Here is a 22,250-nt window from a genome sequence, read left to right as displayed (position 1 = left end):
CATACAAGAGTGACATGAATTGGTGGAATGACTGAAGGGATCAACATGTTTTGGAAGGGTTGATTGCACCTAATGCAAAAAGGAGTGCCCTCTATTGAATTGGACATGTTTGTAGGACCTCTAATGTTGACATGGTTGAGCCAGATTGTGTCATTAAGTCACACAAATAGCACAAGGCTTAATCTCAACATTCTTTGACACAAGTTGAGACTTGCACACTTGATTAGCCCTTCTTTAATATTGATTTTGGCCATGCTTGCCATATGAATACCATGTGGCTTTGGACCATAGTTTCCAATTCAAAACCTAACATTTGCTTATGGCTTTGGACCATAGTTTCCAATTAGAGACTTTAATTTACTTTTATTTACGTAGAGCAACCAATAACCTCGCAGTTGTAATTGAACTTTCAAAACTATTTCGTATCTTTGAATAAAATTTATTTCCATATAGAATTTCTGTTGCGCCAAATTCCCTAATGCATATTTGCATACTTAAAATGTTCCTATTATAGGTAACTAAATGAATTTCGCAAAATATATAATAGTTGTCGATAAATTAAACTTAATTCATTATATTTTTTCTGTGAAGTGAAAATGCACTATTGTTCCATTTACAGGTGTTTCCTTCATTCCACGTCTTTAGGGCATGAGGGTAAAACCATGAATTATAACATATTATTTTTAAATTTTACTGACCGTGGCTAATTCTAATTGGCCAAATAATTTGATGCATCTTTGTATAGTTGTATTTACACACATATTAAGCGTTTCTATAACAACCATAGTGAAACTTTTCATAATATCTTCCTTTGTTCTTTTAATTAAGTCTATACACAAAACCCTTCCATTTACTATATACCTCATATCTTGCAAGCTTTACTAGACAACATATCCAATGTAGGGACTTAGGCATATTTACCCGCATTAAATAACTTTGATAGTTATTTGCAAGTCATTCTGGAGTATACTCACCTCAACCCTACTTTTCCTTTGTTAAACCAATTTCTTCCATGCTTTCTCAATAATATTCCTACTGATATAACATATTCAATATGCCTGTGATGCATAGATAATAAATTTGTGTACCTTCTCTAGCATTTCTAATCAAACTTTTATGCATATATCCATTAACATCTCTATTATATAGACATTTTAAATATCATTTTTTTGGTCTCAATAAGAAAGAAAATATATCTAGTAATACACGCACAATATAAGAATATATTACACAATCTTCGCAGATATTTAATAACACAATTTAAAATTATATTACAAAGATACTTTGGTTGGGAATCATACGGGGAAGAGCATGTTCCTCCCAACCAACAAGCTTCCACCAAAAACTCAGTTCCTTCAAAATTCCTACACTACATAAACAAATATAATATATATGGAAGTATCGACATATGGAAGTACCGAATAACAGAATAACCAGAAATACTATGAAATGATAAAACCAACCATACAAACATCGCAACGGTGGATTTACAAATAAAAGATTGAATGAATGTAAACCGGCGTGCAGAGAGATTCTGTTTTAAGCCGAAGGGTAATCTATGGCGCTCGAAGCTTAGTGACGCACTGCTTGAATTCACCGAACTTGCCTGTGGGCACCAAGGTTTTCAAGTGAGGATACAAATCTAGATACGTCTCACGCAACACCTTAACCGACACAGAATTCTTTGACAACAACTTCAAATCAACTTCCCGTCCGTGAAGCAGAGCGCAAATCCATACAATAACCCCAGCTATTGACGCTGGTTTCCTCCTCATGTTCACAGACTTCACCACCTCTGTCGCCATCTCCTCCGCGATTATGCGTTCGCTGAATTCAAATCCAACAAGGCGGCAGAGCCGGGAGACGAAAGACTTGAGCCCCTGGCTCGAGTAATGCAGAGAATCCGGATCCCAAAACTTACTATGGTCACGGACTCCACTTCTACCGTTCTTGGAACCTTCAACTCGAAGGGGCTCCGGGTTGGAAAGGTAATTGGCGTTGTCTGCGTGAAGAAATGGTTGAATAGTCTTCCCAGCTTGAAATATATCTTTCAACGTTAGGTCTGTTGCCTGCGCCCATTCTTCTAGGGGTTTCTGCTGGTTGAGCTGCTTGCCAGCATTGTAAAGACAGGAGACGACTATGGAATCCATCTTCTTCTTGTCTTTCCCTCTGAACGGGGCCTCCTTGGAGCTGCAAAACTTTTCGAATATGTAAAGGGCGCGCTCCACCACTGGTTGAGTTACACTCAGCCTCATACCCAACTCACCCATTGCTTCGCGGTGTTGTTTCGTGTTGTCCTCCTTGGAGCTCTTTAGTATTTTCCTTGCCGCGGAGACCAAGCTGCCCGCGCCCCTACCTTTAACGTGGATAGCGGACAGGCCGCCTTCTGGGGCGGCGCGTTCGATCCTCTGAGCATCATGGTTGTCGTCGAAGATTCTGACATCTTGGGTTTCGTCTATAGTGTTAGTATCGACCACGAGCCCGCATTCCGTGCACACGCGCTCTGTTGTGATGGAATCCACAACGGTTTCTGTTTCTTTGTTGCAATCGGGGCAAAATTGATAACGTCCTGCCATGGCTGATACGAATGAAGATTCTCTTGATTAATCGTACGAATGATGTGTTTAATCTTCTACTCATGAGGTATGCATTTTTATTGGATATTGATTGTGTATTTATACATATGAATACCTAGTTTCTTGCCATTCAAATTCAATGTAGGCCGACCAAAGTGTTTTTCCCTTGGATGTGAGCAACGGGTCCAAGGCAACAATCTTTGCCATTCTGAATGTTTGCTTTATGGGGTTCGGATTGGATAATAAATGGGTATCTACAAAACACGGTATATTTATCAAGCAAAATATATCGACTGGCGTATAGATTTCTTATATTTCTATGCCTCAGGGGTTTGGGAAGAATATTTATATTGAGTTATTTTATAATTATTAGATTTTTAAATATTATTACACAAATATCTGAATAATTTAGGAATATATTTTATCTTTTTGAATCCATAATGTAAATTTAGTAAGGAGTTTGAGATTAATCATTTTGAGAGAGTGGCGTGGGCACTCATTTCTAATTTAATAAAAGATAGGCCATAGGGTTATTTTGAAGCCTAGGAACTACCCTAAATAATAAAGTGGAAGTCATATATATTTTAGGAAGACTCCAATGATTTTGGGTTTATGGTAACTATTACTTTTTGGGTTTATGGTCTCTATTAGTGTTTGAAGATCTTATTGTCATCTTAAGAGATTTTTTTGAGAGGCTAGCATATTAATAATTGTAGGGTGTGTTGGACACCTAATTCTAAATGAGTTAGTGTGGAAGCTAAATAGACAAAGTAGTCCAAGAGACCTTGGGATGTGAAACCCAACAGTCACAACATGTACTATAAATGTAAATCATTTGTTAATAAAAATTGTACTTGCATGTTTTATCTTTCATATTATTCTTGCTCCCATGTGTGTTTAACATGGTATCAGCGCTGGTACGTTCATAACTTTCTCAATATTGTGGAAGTCACTTGTTTTTGTGGCCTGTGTAAACCAACGCTTCTATGTCTTAATGAAGCTTGTGGGTTTGTGATCATTTGTTAGGATAATCATATTGCTCATTGAGATTGAAGTCTGAGTGTAGTTCATGAGAATACAAAAAGTTTCTCATCTATGTCTCTCTACGTAATTCACATTTGTCTTTTCCTTCTCTCAGATAAATATCAAAAATGGTGTTTTTAACTCCTTTCTGACGACTATATTCCCAGTTGCACATCGCTTATACATCTCTCTGTACGTTGACTGTTGCACCACCTATGCTTTTGAATAATGCATTAATCCTCTGATGAATTCTTTATGTGTAACTCTGAAATGTCTTCACTTATGCATTGAAACCTTGATGGTCATGCGAAGTATACGCAGATCCTGTAGCATGTGATCTCGCACAATTGTTGAATATCGCACTTCGGCGGACTCTCTCATTTGCTGGTAGTAGCATCTGACAAATTGAGTGGCCATAGCAGCTGCGTGGTCTCTGACCTCGTCCTGTAGATGGGTATCTGGAATATGCTTGACTCGATGCAATCTTACAGTCATAATGGAGATTGTATAGTCAAAAGCGGACTTGTAGAGCGCTAATTCAGAAATCTAAACAGTGATAACCCGTTAAAGATTCCTTCGTTACAAAAATTTCTCCTCCTGGTACATCTACTCTCCAACCGGTAATATCGATGATGGAGCAGTCGTTTGCGGAATTCACAATAACATTCAAGATGGAAAACTGGTAAGTCTGTAGTGTGGCATGAGTGCTGGTTCATTGGTTCAACTATGCGTTTCATATCTGTGATGATTAATTTGCATGAAACGCTACTTTCAATTATGCATACAGAAATCTTGGGAAATCAATGCGCCCAAATCTGAGGCACATGTTGCACTGCCAGGCAATCCATATTCAAAACATTGCATACGCAGACTTCATACGTTAACCCTGTCTCCACACTACCATTTCTAGCTCTGAAATTTTATACTGGTATCGTTGCAGTTACGGTATTATTGCGGTATACCACCTGTCCATAACTCCATACCAATTTTCACATACCACAATATTGTTTTTCCTTCAACACAACGTTACAGTGAATGGCATGTAATAACCAGCGGAATTTGTAACCGCTCTCCATACGCGTTAACCATACGCTTCCCCATACTCCACGCGGTTAAGTTATTGTATTGGTTAACAACCGTTTTTTTGTAACGTATGGCCTGACATGCTATACATGTTATTCCACTACGCGCATACCTTAGTCCTCCCTCTATCACACTGCCTGGCCTGGAAACCTAAAGCTTGTCACATCTGGACGTGAAAGTCTTGCTAAGGAAAGTTCGATGGTCACATCCTTTAGTTAAGGGTTCTTTTATATATTCTATTGAACATGATTTGAAGCTTCTTGAAAGTACAGAGGTTATTAAGGGCAGAATCCGTCGAGCCTCTGCCATTGTTATTATTGATAATAACCAAATTCTTTGGATTACGAATTGGGGTTTTATTAGACACAGATATATCGTTATCATCAGCAACAACAGCACCACAGTTTCCACCACTGGCTTGCTTTATGTTGGGGATCTCGACCTTGAGGTCATAGACAGCCAGCTTGCTGAATTCTTTATTCCCGTGGGAATGGTCACCTCAGTTCGAGTCTGCCACGATAGCATGACCCAGCGCTCCCTTGGCTATGGATATGTCAATTTTCTTGACCCTATAGATGCTACTCGGGCCATTGACCTTTTGAATTGATAAGGAACTGAATGGGAAACCTGTTCGGATCATGTGGTCTCACCGAGACCCTATAGTGCGCAGGAGTGGAGTCAAAAACGTATTGATTAAGAATCTGCATGAGTCCATTGGGAATGCAAGTCTTGCATATACCTGTTGCGGTCTTCAAAACAAAATATTTAGCTCGAAGATCTGAGAGTTACCTCAACGTATAGCAGTGTTGATCAGCCCTTATTCCCTGAAGGTTATTCGATGGCCTCCTATGTACATTTCAGAGATTGAGAGTCGATAAAATCCTTGATTGGGTTAACCTTTGTCTGTAAAATTAAGGACCACTCCATGTCAACATTGGCATCACCAGATGCTAACATCAACAGTTGTAGAGGCACGGTTTGATCAGAATTTCGTTGATAACTTTCAGCAATTGGAAGAAGGTTTCATAGTCATACCATATTATATCATTAAAGTCTGCCTTTCAACAAAGGGTCTCACTCTCATATCATTGAAGTCTGGGTTTCACAGTCATATCAGGATCTCACTGTCATAAGGGTAATACTGTCATTTGGATGTGCAGCAACCTAGCTTTAGCAGTAATGCAGATTTGAGGTAGCAGACTTGTATCTTCTTGCAAAAGGATGATAGGGGAAAAGAGCATCAGCAGTATAGCGACTTCTTGAAATGTAACCTTAGCAAAAGAAGATTCAGATAGAGTTGGCAAGCATCAAATAGAGGTCAGCAAAAGAAGGCATACTCAAGTAGTCTGTAAGTGATTGAAGATTCCAGTTATATTGGTATGTATACTTATCTGTAGTAGCATTCATCTGTAGTATTTGAAATTGGTTTGGCATGAGAGGAAGATTTCAAGATGGAAAGGATATGATATATTGAGAGAAGCGTTAATGGTTTTCCTTCGTGAGAAGAGCAGAGGGAAGCTCTGTATTGCATCATATCTGCAGCTTCCTCTTGTGAACCGCATGAGGGCACTTAAATGTAAATACCGTAGAAGTCTTATAAATAATTGAAGATTTGAGCTAAATAACTCGGGCTCAAAGGGAATTTGACAGTGTGCACAACTTACGTGTTGTCAACTCCATTGAAGCAGAAGTGTAGTGGCTTGAAACCGCCATTTGTGGCTATCCAAACTACCACTCCATGGTTGATTGAAGGGAAAATGTGATTTGTTTTTGCAGTGTAAAGTTGATATATCATGTAGAGCGTGTATCATATCATGTGTTGCATCAATAGTCCAACAAGTTTTGTGTAATTTCTAGCTTAAAAAAAAAGGATTGGAGAAAATGACTAGAATTCCTAAAGTATTAGAGTTCATGAAAACTCTTCTACAATCTACTGTTGATGAAAAATTCCAAATCAGCAAAGGCTCTCTCTCAGAAATTAAGACATGTCTACAATATGCACAAGAACAGATTGAATTCTTGCAGCTTGAATCTCAACTACAACACGAAGAATTACAACAGTGGAGTCATCATTCTGAACTTGTTTCTGTTCAGAAGATTGAAATAGACTCCCATAAACAACAAGACAATAATGTTAGATTTCATTCAGATAAAGCAGCAGTTGTGCATGCAGATGCAGAAACTCAGTCTGCACTTCCCAAGCCCATCATCAGACCTTGGGAACAACTTGTCCACAACAAGCACAGAACTGGTCTTGGATATGACAAGGACTTGTCCTTTCATATTCCAGACTACTCAAAGCCCATTCAGTTTCAGAGTGCTGGATTCATTCATGACAGTTCACCTGCTCCTCATAACAGTTTAGCTTCAGCTGTTCCAGACTCTGCTCCTCTTCCACAGCAACAACAAAAACAACAACAACATACTGTAAAATGCCAACACTGTGACCGAGTTGGCCATTTGAAAGATCACTGTTTTGATCTTCATCCATGTAAGCACTGTCATAAAACCAGTCATTCTTCACACAGATGCTTCAAAAACAAATGTCCTGCAAGAACAAAGATTCATCTTGGATGGATCGCTTCTTGGCAGTGGGCATCAACAACCAAGAAGATATTCCAAACACATGTCAGAACTTGTTCTAGAGTATTGAACAATCTTGCAGTTGACTTTTCTCCATCATCTCACCTTGTATGTGACAGGGGGGGAAATGATGGTCATCTACAAGCTTCAAAGTCACATCAAGCGAGCCTGAGCCACAACCTGCCACACCAGTTTCAGAGTTGTAGCCAGAGACAAAGATGCCTGTGAACATGCCTTCAGTTGGTAATCTGGGACACTTCCTCTAGCAGAAGACTTCAGCTTCTTGCCAGTTTCGGAAGAATTCCAGGAACAAAATTGAGAACACTTCCTCTAGCAGAAGACTCCAGCTTCTTGCCAGTTTTGGAAGAGTTCCAGGAATTGCATTAAGCATTCCAGAGTTGTTGGTCATCCTTAAACCATCAGAATTTGAGACTTCCCTTTTCAGGTTGAAGTTCTCCCTTTTATGCGGGGTGAGACCTCCCTTTCATGGTTGAAGGTTTCCCTCTTTAAAATAATAGGAGCACTTCCTCTAGCAGAAGACTTCAGTTTCTTGCTAGTTTTGGAAGAGTTTCGGGAACTGAACTAAGCGTTCCAGTGTTGGTGGTCATCCTTAAACCACCGCCTTTTATACCAACATTTCAGAGAGCACATTCAACCTTGTGCTGCCATGCATTTTTGTACATTTTGTATTACAGGTCTCTTCTTGGACTCATACATAACCCTTCGGATTAAGGGGGGGAATGTTGGACACCTAATCCTCAATGGGTTAGTGTGGAAGCTGAATAGACAAAGTAGTCCAAGAGACCTTGGGATGTGAAACCCAACGGTCACAACATGTACTATAAATGTAAATCATTTGTTAATAAAAATTGTACTTGCATGTTTTATCTTTCATATTATTCTTGCTCCCATGTGTGTTTAACAGGGTGGACAATCATAAAACACGCTGTAGATTCAAGTTGCATATTCTAAACTATATGCTAATACGAAGGTAAAGGTAGGTTTATCAAAGATGGAGATGAAAGACAAAATACTAGAGTTATAATGCTTGGTTTTGTGTCATCTAAAAGGGATAAGAAAAACTCCATTCCCCTCCCATGATGATGGTGTGGTATGGATCTAAGGTGCCACCGGCCCACCAAGTATTCCCCACAAGTATTTACAAGGGTATGCTAGTCATGGCCACTTGGCATCCTTAATCATATGAAGAGTGATAAGTAATCAATTTGAATTGTTCAATGTTATGTCTTCATTTCCCTACTCAAATAACATATGCTATCCTAGTTTATTATCTAGTTCATCACATTGTATGCATATTGTTACATCTAAGCTTATGCTTATGGGAAATCTTATCTAGAATGGGAACTTATGAGAAAGATTGTGATAAAAAGGCGGCTTACAAACATTAGTTTACATTCATCTTGGTTATGGAAGTTAAACATAATTCTAGGAGAAGAACTAGCTAGGTGGAAAATGAAGTTAACAACATAGGGGTTTGGCAACCTACCTCATTTGAGCAACACCATTCCAATTCACACCTACTCCACCTAGTCATCTCTAATGAATTGGCATGGAATACCTTTATAATGGCACATCATCATCATTGTTGTCGCATCTTGGGTGAACTATGGGAGCTAATACAAGAAGCCTACATTTTGTAGTTCCTTTCAAGGATACCCAATATGAATGTTAATTTTTAACTTATTATGATTCTTCCAATATTATTGTTCATTAAATAAGTGTGTTTATGTCTAGTACTGAACTTTGTTAGGGAGTGTTATATAGATAAATAATTTAGAATTTTTTATGTTAACCTTCGAATAAACTCAAAATTTAATTTAATTCTATAGTGTAAAATATTGTTTGAGATATATCACAAATTATTTTTGATAATATAATTATCTCTTGTGCAAAACATGATAATTATATTAATCTAATTATTATAACAAAAGGTTCTAGAAGTATGTTAAAGTTGTGAGCCTAACATACTCAATAGTGTTGTGTGGGATCATATAAGATTACACATCTTACTTACTCCAACACTTAGACAATAGGTCCACTTTGACCATTATGTCTTACCAATGCTATTTTTGGTAGATACATGATGTATATCTACCCAAAAAATGAATTTTGAAAAGGTTACACGTTTCACTTGAATGAAGTTCAAAATTAAAGATGTGTATGTCACTTCTCCACACAACTTCCAATGGCCTAAGTACCTCCTCTAATGAAAAGCAACCAAAACCTCTATGAAATTACATTGTATGCTTACATTCACATCTACTATCAATTATAGCTTTATGTCAATGCCCGCTAAAGATAAGAATCTCTTACATAGAAAGTAAACTATTCATAAATTGCTTATTTATTATATTCATCTTACCTTTGTATTTGTAAAATCATATATTCTTATACTTTTCACACAATCTTCCATAATCGCATACATTCAATACATGGGCACATAAAAATGGATGAGATGTGTAACCTAATACATATCATCATCTAACTCAAAAAAAAAAAAAAAATTGAAGCCCATGATGTCAAAATTGAAAATGTCATATTTTTAAAATTTCGATTAAATATAAAAGAATCTAGACTCATAAATTATCAAGTTTAATTTTGAATGTGTGAAGGTTAATACTTCTAAACTATAAAATTGGATTCTAAAAGTTGGAATATTAGTTAACAAAAGTGTGAATTTTGCATAGCTTTGAATCCATAAGTGTGAATCACAATTCCAATAATCTAGAAGTTATGTATTTTGATTCAAAATGTGTCCATTTTACTAGTTAATTCTATAACTTTGTTGCGTATGGTCTATGTAGGAATTTATTTATTCTTCCTCCTTTGTAAATATTATACACTATGTTGGTCCATGTAATTTATTTTTCTACCATTATCTTAAGTAAGGATTTCATTATACATCCTAACTTTTTCATGGACTAGGCACCTTAAAAATAATAAAAATTCAATGAATGTGGCACTTAAAGGGAAAAATATCATTTTATAATGAATACAATACATAAGAGAAGAAGATATGATCCTAAGGCTACGCCTTCTTGGTATACATATATAGTGTATAAGGTTACAATTACAATGAAAGTCTTTAGTCAGCCAATTAATATAACATTAAAAATGTAATGACTCAATATCTAAGACTTAATATGGGATTTAGTGCTTAATATGGAGATTTCTCTTACGGATTAACATGCCCCTTCCCTTCAAACAAGTGTTTTCTTCAACATCTGAATAGTTATAGCTTTTTTACATGAATATTCTCGAGCCTCCCAAATTGTCTTCTTTTGGATAGTTTATTTCTTATCTTTCACTCATTTTAACACTTATCTTCATATCTCTATACCTTCATTTTCAGATAAAAGCCATCAAATCCATGCAAATACAATAATAAGGTAATTTTCCATTAAAATCTCAAATCTATATTTTTTACTTTATGAAATTGATTTAATTAGACATAAGCTACAAAATATTGCATATTATGTAACTCCTATAACATTTTCTAGCTGATTTGAAGCTTTTGTAGGATTCTAGAGCATATCAAAATTTGGAAAATTTTGTCAAGATCATTATCCACCTATCAGCCACAAGTGCAAGTCCATAGATCAATCATAGATTTAAATTCAAACCCTTAGCCAAAGCGATGATTGGTGCACCTTTAGAAAGAAGAATATCAAGCAAGTGTAATTCATGTCAAGTGAGCGAGATTTATAAACAATATCTGGTGATTTGAAGAAGGCACATATTGGAAATGTGTTGTCATTGATGGAAAACATGAGGCAAAGATGATTGATGGCAAAGGAAAAGGGACACGTGGCTAAGGCAAAGGAAAAAAAAGGAAATCATTGGTGGCAAAGGTATGGTGTAGAGGATTTGGAGCTAGTTTTGGGGAAAAAACCATATCAAGTGCAGGTGGAACACATGAAAATTGAAAGATCTTGGAAAAATATTTCCAATGGTATATGGAATTCATAAAATGGCTTCTTGAATTAAAATATAGAGTCAATCAAATCTCGGTGACCCCAAGGTCTCCATAACAAACTGTGGAGGAGTATTTGGCACTTAGCCAAAGTTGGCTAAACGCCAAACATAACAAAGGGGAAATGGCAAAGCTTATGAGCAAGCGCTCTGGGGTCACATGGAAGCCAGAGTGGAAGTGAAAAGAACTTCAATTGGAGTGGATGAGAGTGAATGGAGCCCACAGTCAAACTGCGCCGATAGACTTACCCCGGAGGGTTCACCTCGATGCGAAAGCTTGATGCCCAGGTCTAAGTGAGGGGGTTGAGGTGGAAAACACGACAACAATAGGATGGTTTTCATTGGCTCGAGGTGGAGTACACAACACAAGCTATCCTGGTAGCATCATGCCGGCACAAACATTTTGGCACACAAAGGGAAGGCGCTGATAGAAAGGGTCGGGACATGACAATTATGTGTTGTCCAATAGGGATCGAGAGAGTGGATCCCACTCGACGGTAATAGCCCGGAAAGATATAATCCCAAAAGTTTGTGTAGGGAGCAAAACATATTGTGTATGGAAGAGAATCTCAGGCCACGAAAACATTACAAACAATGAATGGAAAATAAGTGATGGAGGCCCGATCTGCCAGCTTAGCACGTTGAGGGTGATTCTTGAAGTTCATCCTGGTAGGAGAACATGGTAGGAATCAACAGGAGAGTTGGCACGAAGGTTTGCAATTAAAATAAAAGGAAATGGTCGGGAAGGAACACCAAAATACACAAAAAATGGGCTGCTAAACCAAAGTCCAAAGGACCTTCTATCTCTGATCTAGGAGGAAAGGTGGTGGAAAACGATTTGTCTTGAGGATGTTGGAGGCTGACATTAACACAAACATGTGGCATGCATATATGACATTTCTGGGCACCCAAGTGGCCCTTTCCTAGGTGACATGTGTCACCACTCATAAGTGGACATGTGGCAAAACTGACGTCATCCCAGTGGTATGGATGGTGTGCATGTAGTGGAAGTTCTGGGAGACAAGAGCGTCGGGACATAGAGGTAGCTCACACAATGACAACCAATTAAAAAGGTACCAAGAGGACCCCATGGGATAGCTCATTCCATAGAACCTAAGCCCTGAGGATTTTAATTGTTTTGTTTTGCGAAGATTCCATGTATAATGGACTAGGCCATAGAGGCAAAAGCAACAACCAATGAAACAAGAGCCAAGTAGTCCCGACTAGGAAAGCTCATCCTGGTAGTAAGAGCCCAGAAGTTTTACAAAGGAAAACAAATGAATGTGCCAAGAGGAAAGGTGTTATGGGCTAAGTGCCTACATAGGGTCCCGTGTAGCGGTTGGAGAACTAGGGGGCCAGAAAAATAAAAGAGTTGTGGATGCTCTTGGAAAAAACTAAGGTTTTTTTTTTTATGTTTGTTTCATGTAGAAACAAAGGAGTGGCTAAGTTCCATCTCCTTTGCTCATTTCATGTAGAAATGAGGCATATGGGAAAAGCCATTTATAAAGTAAAATTGGCCAATGAAGGGCTCAAATGGGATTAATGGCAAATTGGTTTGTCAATGGTCATGGGATTTGATCTTGTGGAAGAAAATCCAAAAGGGCTGCAACAAAAAGTGACTTAAGGCCAATTCAAAAATATGGCAGAGATTTTGGTTTTAATTAAGAAGACCACATAAGCCTTTTAGGCTACAATAAAGTGTTGTGTATAGAAATAACGTGTTGGAAGCACAAATTTTGGTGGAAGAAACAGGGATGGATGAGTTGGAAATATTTTAATAAACCCACGAAGGCTTTGGCATGAACAATCAATAGCTTTGGCAAGTGACCACTAGTCACTGTTTGGAAGTTATGGCAAACATTAAAAAAATAGAAGAATGCTAAATAGTATGAACAAGTTGGAAGTTTATAGTGTCGAAAGAAGAAGACAAGTAAAAGGAAGATTTAACAAATTTTCCAGAAATAACACAACATCCAATCTAACAATGTGTTGGTGGAATTGTGTGTTAAGAGGTAGTTTTGGAAAATTAAACCAAGTTTGGAGGATTGGAAAACTTATAAAATCCAAGCTAAAACCTGTTAATTTTCCAGAAAAATAGATTTGAGTAGAAAACTCAGAGGTTGAGTTTCAAACGTCAATATTGGAATCAAGCACTTGAAGAGTAGAACTAGAAAACTCAAATTAACAGGACAGATGTAAAATTAAAGACTCATACATGTTAGAAAATTATATATTACGGAGCAATGGAACACATAAAATATTGCAAAAATATAAACACAGAAAATGCACAAAACAAGAGAGACACAGATATACGTGGTTCACCCTGTTTGGGCTACATCCACCCCAAACAGCCAGTTCTTCCTTTCTATTATCCAGCAAAATCCGTTGCAATATCCTCAGAACCTACAATAGATCCATAGTAATATCCTTTGTTTTCTTTCACAGTCTCACCTCTCTGCTTCTCACTCGAAGAATACACATTTATTACACAGCCTAAAATACAATGCCCACATATAAAGAGAGGGGTTGCCTTCTAGGGCAAAAAACCCTAAACTAAACATAAGTTCTACAGTCAGATCATCCGCTTAATGAATGGCCAGATTGACTAGAAATTACTATACTTTTACAAGGAAATTTTACATCTGTTTTTAGCTTCAGGAGCACTGCCCCCGAAACCCCCCACCAGGGGGGGGCTCCCTAAAGGTCGCAGCCACCCCCCTTGGACCCCCCCTGTAGCAAATATTTTATGGGCAGCATTGCCGCCCCATTTCGAATTGGGGTCCAATGTGGCAATACCTTTGAATATAGAAGATAATCAGGCCCCACACCCAACAATACAAAGATAAAAGGAAATACAACAAATGATCAATTAAAAATTATGAGTCCAGAATTCATTTAAAGGAAAAATTTGAATAAAGAACTTTTGGGTTGAGTAAGATATAAGAGTTGTTAGCTATTGCATAGATTTGTACAATATAATTGTGAGAGCAGGAAAATGTTCTTGGAGTGTTGCATAAGCGAGGGATGCTGAGGTGTTATTCAAGTAGAACAAAGGGTGTTGCAAGGGTTGTGTGATAGGTGAGTAGTAGTTGGTGGCTGCAAGGGATGTAGGAAAGGCGAAGAGCAATAAATTGTGTAAGAGTTGTTGCATAGGTGTATGCAAAAAAGAGTTGTTGTAGATGTTGGTGGATGTATGAGGTGTGGATTACAACAAAATTTTGTTGAGGTGTTGATGTTGTTTGTAAGAAAAGCATGGTGTTTTTATCAGCAACAAGAAATTGTTGAAGGTGAAGTTGTTTTTGGTGCCTTTGGTTAGAAGTAGTAGTAAGAAAGATTTATGTGATTGTGATATAAGTGACATATCGATCTGAGTGAGAAAATGGATGAAATATGGATCAACAGGGATGGAAAGTGGTAGCTTTCAGACCATGGGTAGCAACTCCTAGTGGATGCTAGAAAATCTTTCAGGGAAAAATTCCCTTTCAGTAGAGACTAATAAACGAGCAGGGGAAAGTGTCCCTTCAAGTGGGTAATGGTAAATGAGTAGGGGTAGTAGTCCCTTTCAGAGGTAGATGATAAAAGAGTAGGGATTGGAGTTCCTTTTAGTAGTAGCTAATAAACTTACAAGTGGTATCTTGTGGGGCCATGATGTAATAAAGTTGAATCTTATAATAAAAAGAAGTTTGGTTCCTTATTTATATGTGTTTCTCATGTGTTTGATGGTGTTATATTTTACATGATTGTGATACGAAACTAATTCATGAACGAATGCTCAAATGATTGAAAAGTATATTTTGTGAATAATTTTATAATTTGGCCACACTACTGATTCAAACCCCTTCTTAGTGATGTCCCGATATCCATTATTTCTAACAATTGGTATAAGATCCAATGTCCTTGAGGATCAGTTTAACAGATGAAAGGAAGATAAGTGATAATGGAGAACCAGGACTATAATACCTCAAATGGAGTTCCATTTTTGAATGGATCATATTATACAACGTGGAAGCTAAGGATGAAAATCTATTTGTAAGCTCTTGATTTGGATGTATGGCTATCTGTGGAAAATGGAGAAATAAATGATAAGTTTGGTAAACAAGCAAGGGAATCATGAGAGGGGTGTCTAAGGAAAACATTTAGAAAGTAATCTATTTTAAAACTGCCAAGGAGATATGGGACAAATTGTAGTTTTTGGCTTGTTGGGGCCTAACCCAGGTTCAGATTTACTTATCCAAACAAATCCCTACACTACTGGCCCTTTCGGCAATAGCCCATGAAGTGCGAACTGAGGTCTCACTCGAAGAAGTATGGGGGGATGTTGGAACCAAGTTTCTGCACCCTTGAGATTTATAAGGGGTCTATTTAGTCCAACTGTGAATGGCTTCGTGCACTATCCTAACCTATGAGGCCTTCCCGATCTGCTATAATCGCCTTTGCACAGACCTAACCAGGGGTTGAGGTGCTTTCGTGCTACTAAGTGATCCGAATTGGATCCATGAAAATTATCAAAATTCTATGACTGTATCAAATCAGGACAGACTTCAAAAACTTGTTGACAAAGAGCTATCAGGAAGACCTCTGGACAGTGGCAGTTTGTAGACAACAAGGAACGACGAGGACCTCGGTCAAAGTGCGCTGACCAAGGCCCATGGAGACCGTGCAGGACGCAAACTTGCAGTTGGGAAATCCAGATTAGAAAATGGAGGCCGTTTTTGATGTGCAATAAAGCCCTCGAGAAGGAAAGGCCCCAAGCACTTGGTCACATGGGAAGCTGAGAAACCATAGGGAAAGCACTAAAGTGAAAGGCGTGTCCCATTCCCCAAAACCGATGGAATATCAGAGGCATTTTGGGTGGTGAGCGGATTTGGCAAAGAACGAGCGATTCCATACATTGCACGACGCGTGTCCAGAAGATGAGAGAGAAAACCGCCTCTCATCGTGGGCTAATGGTCGAGAAAGTCAACCACGTGATAAGAGCGAGCAGCATAGGATCTGGGGCTCCAGATCTGATGGCGAAGATTGCGCCCAATGGGAAACCGGATTTGATAGGGGAGTTAAGCCGCGACGTATAAAAGTCTGAAGTCTGATCTGACCACTAAGTTCGCAAATGAATCATTACACAGTGTAACCGAAATATCGAACCGTTGAGGAAGAGTTGGTGCAGTTCGTGAGAGGACAAGTGGCCACTTCCTTGTGAGACGCTGGCGATGACGCAGAGGCAGGGAACTCTAAGCGAACAGCAGTAAGTGATCTAAAGGGGCAGAAAAGAAAGCAAACAGTCAAGGACAGATTGTCTTTAAGCCATGAACAGACAGAAATAGAACAAGGAAGAACCAGAGAAGAGACAGTGAAGCAAGAGGTAGAAAAAAAATAGAGAGCCGAGCTGACCTGCAGCGTAAGGCAACATTGAGCAGACAAAAGGCTTGAGAGGTTCAAGTTATCCTTGTGAGGATATCTGTCGAGAACTAAGTACCTAATTGGACTCATCCCATTAAAGACCATAGAGGTCAAGACTTGGTAAGGAAGAGTCTGTGTGCTCTAGTGGCTTGGGGAATCCAAGAACAACCCTACTAAGCATTATCTGTTTTAGGAGACTCAAATTGAGCTCCTCACTGTAAAAATTCTGCTTTAAAGACACAATAAGAAAATGCCACCACAGAAATCTGGACCGGAAACGTAGCCCAGGAGGATTGGGTGAACTCCTTATTAATTTTTTGTGTTTCTTGTATTTGCTTACTGTGTTTCTCTTACTGTTTTCCATTTTCCAGTGTCTGTGTATTTTGCAATCTGATCAATTTGTTTCCTAAGATAACATAGACACACACCAGCACATGAATCTGTAATACCTTCATTCATTAATTATTTAACTGAGATCACTCACGAGTGATTTTTAGATCAATTGGTATTAGAGCTCTAGGCTGTTAAGGTTAGACACGCTTGTGTTGGATTTATCTGTTTAATGCTAACTAGATCAAAGCTCAAATTAGGAGAAGTAGAGTTGGTAGAGAATAATCCTAAAATTGAGAGAGTCTATTCTCAGAAGACAATGTCAGAGGAAGGTTCTATGGGGCTAGACCCTCAATTCATAGATAGTTTCCTAGCCATAAAGTCCATGGTAGAGGAAATGTATAGGGACTTTAGAAAATACAAGGATGAAGATTCATCAAGCTCCAAACAAGACAAAGGAGAAGATGAGTCTCACTTCCATGACCACTCAAAAGGAAAAGGGAAAGAAGAAATCTTTCTCACACCTCCTAATAGCCATGAACACAAAAAGGAAGCATCTTTGATCAAACTAGGTGTTAAATTTGATTTAACTATATATGATGGAGAGTTGAATGCAGAAAAGCTAGACAATTGGATTAGACAAATTGATGTTTATTGCAGAGTACAAAATATCGATTCAGACAAGAGCAAGATTCAGCTGGCAAGCCTATGCATTGGAGGCAATGCCTTGGTTTGGTGGGAAGGCAGGACCCAAGCTGACATGAAAATACATGGTAAGACTATCTCTATCTGGAGTGAATTTGTTTCTGCAATCAAAAAGCAGTTCTATCCATTGGCCTACATGCAGTAAGCCATGATGCGCTGGAAAACTCTTCGATAGTTGAAAGGGCAAAGTGTGCAAGGGTACACTCAAGAATTTAGAAATAGAGCATTGATTCTAGGAATCTAATTAGACTCACCTGAGACTCTGTTGAAGTACATTGGTGGTCTACACAGCTACATGAGGCAGACTATCCTCATGTTTAATCCTACTAGTATAGATGAGGTATATGTATAAGCTACTCATCTAGAAGATAGAGGAAAGAATGGAAGTCCAGAAGTTGGGGGATCATCCCAACCCACTACAAGCAAGAATAAGGAGAAAAAAAAAAGCAGAAATGGAAAGCAAGGAAGGCTAACACTGCACAGAAAAGCAAGGCTTCATGCCCTCAATGTAAAAAGGATGGGAATGATGATTAGCATTGTTGGATTCTGCATCCAGCGCTGAGACCTAAGAAGTTTGAGGGCAAGAAGAAGAAGACTGTTGTAGCTATTCAGAAATATTTGGGGTCAGACTTAGGATATGAAACAACTATTGCAGCGACAGGTATAAGAGGTAAGAATTATGAAGCATCTACTAGTAATTCTACACAATCTACTATTGATGAAGAAAATGAGAGAAAAAGGCATGAGCTTTTCCATATTTGAGTTATTTCCAAACATCAAAAGATTGATACTTTTTTTTATAGTGGCTCACAAGTAAATTTAATTGCTGAAGCAATTGTAAAGAAGTTGGGATTAGTGACTACACCTCACAAGAAACCATACCCATTAGGATGGTTAAATGATAAGGCACAACTACAAGTGACTAGACAATGCAAGCTCAAGTTTTCTTTTGGGTCAACATTTGTAGATGAGGTTGAGTTAGACATAATTCCTTTGGATATATGTGGAATTGTTTTAGGAAGTCATTACTTGTATGACAGAAAAGCTATTTTCTATAGAGCTGAGAACAAGTATCTAATTGTTAAAGATGGAATCGAATACTTTGTAAGAACTCATAAGCTTAAGAATAATTATATTCTCATAAATTTAGGGCAGATGAAACGAATGATAAATTCATGCAAACAATTATTACTGATGGTTATAAAGAAAAGAACCCTGGTAAAACCAATGTATTTGAGGGTTGTTGATCCGGATTTAAACAGGAACGCAACAAATTACAGAGATAACCATATACACAAAGATGCAGTGGAAATAATACTTCATTTCATTAATGGAAAATACTGAAATATGCTTACAAACAGAAATGGAAATAAACTAGCTAGGGCGATGGTAGCTTATCTCTGAGAAGAGATGTGATGGCTACATGCCTCTGAACTGTGTTACAATGAGGCTCGAAGGCCTATTTATTGTTGAGAAACAATGGAAAAACCCTTAACATTCCAAAACCTAACCCTAGGAGATGAAACGCCAAACTGTGGGCCCCGTTTGGGGGTAAGTTGGTACATCAACTTCCCGGGGTCGTAACTTTGGCATATGATCTCCGTTTGACGCGTACAATAGCTCATTAGAAAGATCTATCCGAGCACTATCATTGTTGGAACGGGAAACACAAGTCCATTCCATGGACTCGTGTTGCCCCCGGATTCCCCAAAAAAACGTCGTTTAGGGCCTCAAAACGGCTCCGGAAGTTCAGGACCCGAAAAACTGCTAAAAATAGTAAGTTGTGCTACAATTAAGGAAACTGAAAATGCTGAGAAAGACAATGGTGGGGGTCCAGGTGGACTTGGCAGGTGGCCACCAATATCCACCTGGATCATTCCTCCCCCCTTAGGAAGCAATGGTCCCCATTGCGTTGAGCTCCTCCATGAGATGAGGAAACTTCTGCTGAACTTGTTCCCTGGTGAGCCACTTGCCCTGCTGAAGGAGTTGGCCCGCTTTGACAACTCGATACAGTTGGATATTCTGTTGGCGAGTGTTCTTGATCTGTGTGTCCATGATCCGATCAGTTGCAGCTTGTTCCATGCAATCTGGATTTAATTCTGTGGGTTTGAGCTGTTCTGCAATGTCGGATGTGTCTAGCAATGGTGGAAAGTATGGCCGAAGGCGGTCCACATTGAATACTGGGTGCAGGCCAAGGAATGGGGGAATGCTGAGCTCAAATGCATTGTCTCCCATAGCCTTAGTAATGGTGTAAGGACCATATCGGAGTGGTCTCAATTTCCGATAGGCTCCAGTAAGGCGTTCCTTTTGCAAATGCAACCAGACTTTGTCGCCCACCTGAAACTTGTGTGGCACCCGATGTTGATCATGTCGCTGCTTGTACTTGGCATTTGATTTCTCAAGAATGTCATGGACCTGCTGGCGAATATGTTGGATGCGCTCAATGAAGCTGGTGGCCTTATCTGTTTCGGACTGGACATGAGCTGAATTCATGTGAGTAGCTGCAAGTGGCATGGCCACATCAATGGGGCATAGTGGCTGGAATCCCAAACCCACCTGAAAAGGGCTATGGCCAGTGGAGCTGTGAAGAGCTCGGTTGTAGCTGTGCTGAACGTAGGGGAGGCTCTCGTCCCATGTGCGTGGATGCTTTGAGTTATACATGCGCAGAATGTGCACAATCATCCTATTGACAACCTCTGTCTGGCCATCAGTTTGAGGATGGAAGGCTGTGGACTTCGTGAGTTTGGTGTCCAGCATTGACCAGAGACTGGACCAAAAGGTGCTGAGAAACCGACTGTCCCGATCTGAGATGATAGACTGTGGGATCCCAAAGTGCACCCACACTCGTTCAAAGAAGAGTTTAGCAGTGGCTTCTGCTGTGATATTCTTCTTGCAGGCCATCATAATGGCCATCTTTGAGAACCTGTCGACGACCACAAAAACACAGTCATTTCCATGCTTAGTGGAAGGAAGGCCTGACATGTAATCCATGGAGATGGATTCCCAAGGTCGACTAGGGGTAGGCAACGGGGTATAGAGGCCTTGCTTCTTAATGGTTGGTTTGGCAATGGCACAGGCAGTACATGATCGGATGTACTTCCCAACATCCTGTCGAAGATTCGGCCAATAGAAATAGTTTTGCAGTACTGCCACTGTTTTCTCGACCCCGAAATGCCCAGCAGCCCGACTGTAGTGTGCTTCCCAAATCATCTTGGCACGCTCGCTTGAAGGAACACAAAGGTGACCGAGGTGGCATAATAGGGCATCCTGGAGGTGAAAATCTGCAACCTGCCGACCCTCCAAGAGTGTCTGGTATGTGTGGCCGAATTCTGGGTCGCTTTTGTAGAGAAGTGGCCAATCAGAAGTCTCGTGCCCGCAAGAGTTGAGCACGGTGGTTAGCGCCATGATCGGTGGTCGACTGAGGCAATCTGCAACATTATTGGTGCTGCCCTTTTTATACTTGATATTCAAGTGAAACTGTTGCAGGTATGTAGACCACTTCTGATGGCGATCATTCTGCAATTTCCCTTGGGTCTGTATGAACTGCAGAGGTCGGTGGTCTGTGTGGATGACCGTTTCCTTCCCCAAAATGTAATGCTTCCATTGTCGGCAGGCCTGTACAATGGAATACATCTCTTTATCATAAGTGGGGTACTTCCGGACTGTGTCTGAAAGTGTTTCACTGTGATATGCCACTGGATGTCCATGTTGAGTAAGGACTGCCCCAATAGCATAGTCAGAGGCATCTGTCTCGACCTCAAATGGTTGTTGTAAATCTGGTAACGCGAGCACTGGTGCCGTGCAGAGGCGATCCTTCAACTCCCTGAATGCCTTCTGTTGAGATTCAGACCAAAAGAATTTTGCTTTCGCCCCGCCCTTGGTGACTTGACTCAAGGGCCAAGAAATATGAGAAAATCCCAACACAAACCTGCGGTAGAAGTTGGCAAGACCTAGAAAGCTGCGGAGCTCTGTTAGAGTGGTTGGAGAGGGCCAATCCCGAATGACTTGGACCTTGGCTGGATCGACATGCACCCCCTGTTCATCAATGATGTATCCCAGATACTGAACCTCGGTCATGCCAAAAGTGCATTTCTCCAAATTGGCACATAGCTTGTGTTGCCGCAGTGTTTGGAGAACCTGTCGGATGTGGTGGAGGTGCTCTTCCCAACTCTGGCTGAAGATCAGAATGTCATCCAAGTATACTACTACAAAGGAGTTGGTGAATGGCCGCAAGATGTCATCCATTAGCCTCATAAAGGTTGCAGGAGCATTCGTCAATCCGAAAGGCATGACCAACCATTCGAAGAGGCCCTCCTTGGATTTGAAGGCAGTCTTCCACACATCTGAGGGTTCAATTGGTACCTGGTGATATCCTGACTTCAGATCGATCTTGCTGAAATATTTCGCCCCCTTTAGTTGGTCTAGGAGGTCATCAATCCGCGGGATCGGGTACCTATTACGGACAGTGATCTTGTTCAGCGCCCGATAGTCAATACAGAGTCTCCACGTCCCATCCTTCTTCTGTACCAACACTATCGGGCTCCCACAGGGCGAAGAACT

At 39.6% G+C, this 22,250-nt stretch overlaps 1 protein-coding gene across 1 annotated transcript; it reads right to left on the bottom strand.

The window, feature by feature from the left end:
• Window positions 1–1,556: 1,556 nt before the first annotated feature.
• Window positions 1,557–2,576, bottom strand: LOC149146597 (transcription initiation factor IIB-like). The gene has a single exon (XM_089452818.1). The coding sequence runs from the start codon at window positions 2,574–2,576 to the stop codon at window positions 1,557–1,559; it is 1,020 nt and encodes a 339-aa protein (XP_089308944.1).
• Between the last annotated feature and the right edge of the window lie 19,674 nt (window positions 2,577–22,250).

Source organism: Pinus tabuliformis, chromosome X, assembly GCF_031772625.1.
Source record: "Pinus tabuliformis cultivar Carrire ecotype Pingquan chromosome X, CPIR1, whole genome shotgun sequence".
NCBI lineage: Eukaryota > Viridiplantae > Streptophyta > Pinopsida > Pinales > Pinaceae > Pinus > Pinus tabuliformis.
The sequence above is the reverse complement of the archived record's forward strand: the minus strand, read 5'-3'. Positions and strand labels throughout refer to the sequence as shown.

Coding starts and splice junctions, on each gene's coding strand:
- LOC149146597 (XM_089452818.1), bottom strand. CDS start 2,576: ATGGCAGGACGTTATCAATTTTGCCCCGATTGCAACAAAGAAACAGAA.